The sequence below is a fragment of the Ruditapes philippinarum genome, unplaced genomic scaffold, assembly GCF_026571515.1.
Source record: "Ruditapes philippinarum isolate M1 unplaced genomic scaffold, ASM2657151v2 ctg3533_1_1_1_1, whole genome shotgun sequence".
Lineage (NCBI taxonomy): Eukaryota > Metazoa > Mollusca > Bivalvia > Venerida > Veneridae > Ruditapes > Ruditapes philippinarum.
The window spans coordinates 51241-59543 of NW_026863535.1; the positions used below are offsets into that span (position 1 = coordinate 51241).

Below are 8303 nucleotides of genomic sequence, written 5' to 3' on the forward strand. Positions count from 1 at the left end.
ATTACTCAAACAAGTTAACATTCGGGCGTACATTGCCCCGCCTTTGGGGTGCTCTTGTTTATGTATTGGTACCACACAACCTCTTTCCAGAGTTCATGAAACATGCCAGATTCTACAATATTATTAAAGAGCTCTGTGATATGACAATATAAAATATCATTTGGTTCTATAAACGGTTATCTATTCCTGTCGCTTTATTTCTTTAAAGCACAAAAATTGCCTTTTAAAAAGGTACTTTCTTTAAAGTAGTATTTCTATCTAATCCTGTAAAAATCCATCCTAGAATGTACCGTCCCCTATTGGTACACTGCTTAGTGCAAAATATCAATTATCGTGATAGAACGTGTATTATTTGTTTTTCTTTACTGTCGGTTGAATAAACACAAGAATATAGCATAAAAAATAGATATTTAAAATTCTATAGATGATTATTTATGCAAAAAATGTTCTTCCTGGTGTATACGTTTTGTATACATGTGACCTATAGGGGTTAGGTGTACAGTGTTTATAACTACCGAGACATTAGAGGATTGCAATAAATTTACGTTAAAACATTTAGATTTGTATTGTTTATATTGATTTCAACAATGTGGAAACTATGAGAAATAATGAGTTACACTACAGGAAAGGACTCATTTGGTGTAAGTTTGTGGGAGACAGCATTAAGTGTAAGTAAAATAACTGCTACTATTTTACCGAAAAGGAAGTAGGAAATGTTTTTTTACATGTAAATAATATCCACCTTGTAATATAGTAACGCAAGAATGCGAAAATAGCACATGAATTATGTAATAGCAAGGTGTACAATCACGTCTTTTGTTATACTGTATGGAAAGCCATGGCTGTCTTACATTGTTCTTTTTCAATTTAATTAACCATTTGGATAATATATAAGTTCGCGTCGACAATATATGAATTGAAAACACCTTCTTATTAAACCGGAAACCATTATATTAATACATGTATATGAAACCATAACGTCAGTGTATGAAACCGAGGTAGCAATATATAAGTTGAGTTTTCTCAATATATGATACCAATTCTTTTATATATGGTATCAAAGTACCCATATATGGAACCAGATATCCTTATATGAAGCCGAATTATTAATATATATTAATTTGTTTTTCAATATATAAAATCATGTCGTCAAGGTATGAAACCAAAGTATCAATATATAAGTTGATTTTACATTACATATTACCAATACTTCGATATATGGTACAAATCAACTATGTATGGAATCAGGTGTCCTCATATGAAACTGAATTATCAATATATTAATTCATTTTTACAATATATAAATTGGTTTATAAATTGTAAAAATGAATTAATATATTGATAATTCGGTTCAATATATGGATATTTGGTTCCATATATGACTACTTTGGTACCATATATTGAAGAATTGGTATCATATAATGTAATAACCAACTAATATATTGCTACTTCGGTTTCATACATTGATATATTAGTTTCATATATTGTAAAAGGAATTGATATATAGATAATTCGGTTTCATATAAGGCATCTGGTTCCATGCATGGCTACTTTGGTACAATATATTGAAGAATTGGTATCATATATTGAGAAAATCAACTTATATATTGCTACCTCGGTTTCATACACTGACGGTATTGTGTTATATATTGTTACTGTGGATTGATATAATGGATTCCAGTTAAAGAAGAATGTGTTTTCACCAAGTGAACTTATATTATTATCAAAATGGTTAAATAAATTGAAAAAGAACAATATAAGACAGCCATGGCTTTCCATTATACGGCGACATTACCGGCGTATTGTCATACAGTGGCTTACATTTCTTACATCTGTCATATCGATATGGCGAATGGTAGCATTAGGCGGCATTTGAGAGAAGCAGAGTTATGGATGGCTGTAGGAGTGGTGCAGCAGGGGAGCCACTACAAGTTTGGTGCGGCGCTTGGTGTACACCACACCGTCATCACCAGAGCCTGAGAGATATACCGGTTACAGGGTACACCCGCCAGTAGGCATGTTGGAGGTCGGCACACCTGCTCAGGATCGGTTTTTTGGTTGTTCAGGCATGTCATGCAAGGTTTTCGACAGCAACTTCTCTTCGGAATGACCTTGCAAACGCTGCGGGGGTCCGTGTTTCCACGAAGACAGTACGTAGAAGGCTGGATGATGTAGGTAATTTGCGTTCGAGAAGACCTTTCATAAGTATCCCCTTGACGCATCGACATCACCAGGCCCGTTTGGAATGGACCATGCAGCACTGGAAACACGTTCTGTTCACTGATGAGTATGAGTCCAGGTTCTGTATAGACTTCACAGATAGGCGTGCTAGAATCGGGAGAAGACGAGGTGAACGGTTTCAGGCTGCAAATACTGCATAACGGCTACGGAGGTTAGTCAGTTATGGTGTGGAAAGGTATCAGATTTGATGAACGGACCGACCTGGTTGTACTAAATAGCGGTACATTGACAGGTCAGCGATACATAGACAACATCTTAGATAACCAGGTTAGGTTGTATGCTGGGGCTAGCGGCTATCAGTTCATTCTTATGGAAGATAATGCATAATACATATAAGGTATATGTTTTCAATGGTGACAACAACCATCTTGCGTAAAAATACTATATAAATACAGTAATAACGTTAAGCTCTCGTCTCTTATAAAGCGGTACTGTACTGTAAATAAGTCTAGAATATACATAATGTTTATCAACAATAGTTATATGGTAAAGTAAATCATTTGTGGACAGAGGTCAGGAAAACAACATTTTAGATAAGTTTACAAGGGACTTACTAGATTTTATATTTGTATTTGCCGCTCTCTAAAGTTATTTATATGTCTGAAAGCAGACGCAAAAACTGACATCATCTTGAATCCAGCCAATATATAGGCTTCTGAGATGTGACCACGTGATTGAATTGACCAATCATTGAATGCCCGATGAAGAAGGTGTATTCCTAGTGACAAATCAGATTTGTACCCGTTGCCGTTCTCCAATGAAATTGCAGAACGGTGACCGACAGGAATTCCAGGACACCGTTCCTCTTAACGGATGTTCAGTCAGACTCATGTTAAACATAAACAATATGACCAGTGCTTATACATCTAGTGCAATAGTTTATTTCACAACAAATGTTTTGATATATAATACTTCCAAAACTATAAAGTATCGTGGAAAAACTATTCGAAGTGTAGCGGTTTGCAGACGCTCAGATTCAACGGTAAAAATTCTCATTGTGTTTGAATGAAAAAGTATTAAATCACAATTGTATATATGCTGTGTACCTAAATCTTATGCAAGCTAGATAAGTTTGAGAATATATTGGTTCTTAGATAGGTCCCTACAATCTTATCATAGTAAATATAACAGAATCGTATTTATTTCTGTGACAGATAACAAGCAAAATGGCTGCTTCCATGAAATTTACAGTATTTGTGAAAACTAGAAATGTGTCCATAGAACACGGGTGCCCCCACACTCCACTGTTCTGTCAATCTTATGATTCTAAGTCAAATATTTTCGGACTACATGTGCCACAAGTTGAAAACTAAGTAAATGGCAATAACTTTACAAATACTAAATAAATCCACAAGCAAACCCCAAGGTACATAAGTACACATACTGACCAACATTCTTGTAAACTTTCAGGCCTACAAGTCAAATAATTTTGAGCTATGCATAAACAAGTTCAAAATTGCAAATTTATACAACTGTAAGTCAAGGTCAATAACTCTAACAAAACTGAAAAAAAACATGCAAAGATGCATAGCTTCACAGTGATATTGATCATTATTTCTGTAAAGTTGGTTGATTCTAACTCAAGCACTCAAGGAACAAATAACATGACATAATAAAACGGTTTTTACTAAGCCAAGGGCAATAACTCTACAAATACTGGATAAATCCACAAGCGAAACCCAAGGTGCACAACTACACATGCTGATAAACATTCCTGTAAAGTTTCATGACCCTAGGTTAAATACTTTTTGAGCTACATGCGACACAAGTTGAAAATTGCAAATTTTTACTAAGTCAAGGGTGATAACTCTATATAAACAGAATAAATCTACAAGCAAAACTCCAGGTGCACAAATTTTCATGCTGTGCAACATTCCTTTAAGGTTTCATGACTAGGTTAAATGTTTTTTGAGTTACGTGCAACACAAGTTGAAAATTGAAAATTTTTACTACGTCAAGGGCAATAATTCTAAAAATACTAAAAAGATCCACACAAAAATACCCAGGTGCACAACTACACATGCTGGTTAACATTCCTATAAAGTTTTATGACTCTATGTCAAATCCTTTTTGAGTTACATGCGACGCAAGTTGAAAATTGCAAATTTTTACTAAGTCAAGGGCAATAACTTTGAAAATACTTAATAAATCCACACGAAAATACCAATGTGCACAGCTTCATATGCTAATCAATATCCCTGTAAAGTTCCATGACTCTAGGTCAAATATTTTTTTGAGTTACGTGCAACACAAGTTGAAAATTGCAAATTTTTACTAAGTCAAGGGCAATACCTCTAAAACACTAAATGAATCCACACGAAAATACCAAGGTGCACAACTGCACATGCTGATCAACATTCCTGTAAATTTCCATGACTCTAGGTCAAATACTTTTTGGTTTCCATGCGACGAATGGACGGACGGACAAGGGTAAATGTATATGCCCCCCCCCCCCTAAAGTGGGGGCACAAAAAATCATAAAAATAAGAAGATTAGCATAGCTTCATGTTGAATGAAAGGACATTCTAGGTAAATAATATTCAAAGTTGCTTACTGAATTGATAATATAAGTTTTTAACAAAAAATCAACGAAATTAACAAGTTAATTAGACAAATACATACATGAACAAAATATTGCAGTTTTTGATTTCTTAACAATATACATGTACGATGACCCAAAAAGCTATGGAATAAAACACATACTTTTTTATTCTCTATTACTAGTATGTGTGAAACTTTCATTTTCTATAATCAAATATTTTTTCTTCAAATTATAGAAAGCTATAAAGATTGTAACAAAGGCGACAGAAGAAGATAAAAAGGAAAATTATGAGGAAGCCTTAAAGCTGTATGAGGAGGCAGCTGGTCTTTTCTGTCGTGCAATCAAATGTGAGTAGAAATATGGTTTTGCATCAGAGATTGCTGGGTCTATCACTAATGTTTATTCACCCATTTTTGAAAGGTTTCGTTTACAAGAGCCACTACAAGCTTTGAAGAGTATATAAACCTTTCATTATTGATTTCAGTTTGAATTTTTGTTTTTGTTTTAATGTCTCTTAATAGAGTGTATGCTTCTGAGTGTAAGAATGTAAAGCACTGTTCTGATACGAAGTTTGCTGTTTGAAGTCATTATTTACTGTATAAAATGAACAAGGAGTTGGTTTCTATGAATTTCTAATTCCTTTTAAAAAAAGACATTTTTTACTTTTAGTAATTGCTTTTATAATGTGTCTATAGTACAGAGATCCTTAGTCAATGTAAATCAGGTGTGGTTAATCAGGTGTGTTGAGATCGTTAAGATCGTTGACTACAAACCACTTGCCCTTCACCGTTTAGAGTTCGAATTCTGTTAGGGATGGCAGGAAAATGTTCCAGAGATTGGGTTTCTTTCATGTGAGGAAGCTATCCAACTATCTTACGGAAAATCTCCAAATGATATCTACTGTGTTGTAGCGACGTGAAACCCAACCAACCAATACAAAAATGTAAAAACTAAATTAGGTTATTAATTATTTTGTTAGATGAAGCACAGAATGATAAAGCAAAAGAGAGTATAAGAGTAAAGTGTATCCAATACATAGAGAGAGCTGAAAAGCTGAGAAAATACCTCAACTCAGAGAAGTAAAATCCATTTATGTAATGTTCTGTTTTCAAAACCAGCACCATAACGTCATTTACTTCACTTTTGGTTGCTCCATTTGATTCAATATCACTTGCTATTTTTGCATGCTGTAAAATGTTATAAATTGTAAGTATGATTAAAGTAAAAGCCTAGTTGCTTAATTAATGTAGTTTATAATGTTGTAATAAATAATCTGTAATACCTGTATAATAATAATCTGTAGATAAAACTGTCTTTTTCAAATGACCTATCATTGAGCATTGCCACACCCTATATGAATCCCCTCGAACAAAGCGTCAAGGGGTGCACTAGCAGTAGTAAGATGTGTGAAGTTGGCGGCCAAGCGGCGCGAAGTTAATAGCTCCGCGGTTTGGCGTCCAAGCGGCGCGAAGTTAATAGCTCCGCGGTTTGGCGTCTAAGCGGCGCGAAGTTAATAGCTCCGCGGTTTGGCGTCCAAGCGGCGTGAAGTTGGGGGCATCTTAACTTTATAAAAGGTTACACAAAGTGTATCTGGTGTGCACTACATGTGCACTTCTTATGCAATTCAATTTTATTGTTTTCATTTTTGGAAAGAGGCCCAGAGACCAAAAAGTCTTAAATTTTAAAGTTGTTTTACACCGTCTTTTTATTAAGCTCACGTATTTTGAGATTTTGTGATATCCTCCCTTTGTCCGTCGTTAGTCGTCATTATCTTTTTTTTTCTAAAACCGATTAGTTTGAACTCTTGTAAATATTATAAAAAGACTCTGAAGTTTTTTTGATATTTCGACACGTTATGGAAAAAATACATGGTGAAAGTTTTGATTTTATCTTTTTTTTTGTGAAGTTGGCGTTCTGGTTGCCTTAATTTTTGAAGTTGTTTTGATAAGCAAGGGAAACCCCTGTTTAGGATCATTACTAGTAGAACTACTGACGATGGCAAAAACAACTCAGAAAGGATGACATACTCTATTCCAAGTTACAAATGCTTATCGCCGTAAAGTGCACACAAATTAATGGTGTACAATTAAGAGAATATAGTACTTATTTTGTTCTCTGTTCGAAAGGGTACTTAACAGGGCATGGCAGAGCATGTATTGTAAATGACTGATTCCACTTGGTGTAAAAGCAATGTAGCTTATTATATAACTTATTATATTTTATTACGTATTATATATTTAGAAAACCGTCAAAGGGTGAAGATGAAGAAGAAGGTGTCTTGTCAGGTAATTATATTGTAGTGATTTAATTTAGTTTAGTATTTAAAAACGAGAATTAGCCTGATAGAAAGAACATTTTGCCTTGATTTTTTCCATTGAGATTATTATAGTTTGTTGTTTTGGCTTTGGATTATAATTTGGGCATATATGAACTTAACGGACATCTTGTACCGGTAATGTTCATATTAAGTTCCATTGTATGTTATTTAATCTGTAAGACGAAAACGTTTGGTCGAGCCTAAAGTTTATGTGAAATGTTATAATGTCATACAAAAGCACATGTCTGTTCTTTATCAAGACTTAACTGGATTTTACATTTTTTCTTAAATTTTCCCTTTTTGAGCATATTTATACCCTATATGCAAACAATATTGAAAGTATTTACATAACGATTAATTTCTTTTATTTAAGCAAACTTAAAACAACTGCAGATAGATGTATTAAGATCAGAAAAAAGGAAAAATAAGGCTGGAATCTAGAAGATCCAAGAAGAGACAAAGAAATTGAAAAGAGGAAGTGAATAAATTGAAAGTGGAAAGAGATTTGTATAAGGTTAAAAGTGACTATTACCAGTTAAAACTTCAGAAGTTGAATTTTTTTTTCCCTTTTAAAAAATCGTAAAAAAAAAGAATTTTTGGGGAAAAACATTCCAAATTAATTTTTTATTTTTTTTATGTAATTTTTTTTTATTGGGCGTTTTTTGGGACATAGGGTGAAAAACACTTTAAAAAAACTATTTTTTGGTAAATCCCCAAAAAAAGTAATCCCCAAAAAAGAAGTTTAAAAAGGGGAAAACTTTTTTAAACCCGGGTTTATACCGGGAATTTTGGGCCCCCATAAAATCCCCCCCCTTCCAAATTTTGCAAATTTAAAAGGGCCCCGTCTTTTAAAATTTTTTTTCCCCCCCCCCCCCCCCCCTTAATAAATTTTTCCCAAAAAAAAAAGCAAATTTTTAAATTTTTATTTTTTTTGAGTGCCTCAATTTCCCCAAAGGGAAAAAAAACCCGGGAATTTTTTCCCCCCCCCTTTAAAAAAAAGAAAGGGAACCCGGGGCAAGGGCCCAGCCTTAAAGAAAACTTTTTTTACAAAAAGAAAAATAAACTTTTTTTTTTTGGGGCTAAATTTTTATATTTTTTCCCAAAAATACCTTTTAACCATCTATTTCTTTAAAAATTTTTGCCCAAATTTTTTTCCATAAAGCAAAGTTTTTAAAAAATATTTAAAATTAAAGGGCTTTTTTT

General features: G+C 33.6%; 1 protein-coding gene across 1 annotated transcript; it reads left to right on the top strand.

Annotated features, from left to right (window-relative positions):
* The first annotated feature begins 507 nt into the window (after positions 1–507).
* LOC132722352 (vacuolar protein sorting-associated protein 4A-like) lies at positions 508–7649 on the top strand. The gene is made up of 5 exons (XM_060706851.1): positions 508–668; positions 5019–5130; positions 5763–5862; positions 7025–7068; positions 7474–7649. The coding sequence occupies exons 1-5, from the start codon at positions 609–611 to the stop codon at positions 7539–7541; spliced, it is 384 nt and encodes a 127-aa protein (XP_060562834.1). The 5' UTR covers positions 508–608; the 3' UTR covers positions 7542–7649.
* The last annotated feature ends 654 nt before the right edge of the window (positions 7650–8303 follow it).

What these genes read in the sequence shown, in the direction of transcription:
- LOC132722352 (XM_060706851.1), top strand. Translation starts at nt 609, where the DNA reads ATGAGTTACACTACAGGAAAGGACTCATTTGGTGTAAGTTTGTGGGAG. An exon ending in TTTCTGTCGTGCAATCAAAT is followed by an intron (nt 5,131 to 5,762) that starts GTGAGTAGAAAT and finishes TTATTTTGTTAG; the next exon opens with ATGAAGCACAGAATGATAAA. An exon ending in AGAAGAAGGTGTCTTGTCAG is followed by an intron (nt 7,069 to 7,473) that starts GTAATTATATTG and finishes CTTTTATTTAAG; the next exon opens with CAAACTTAAAACAACTGCAG.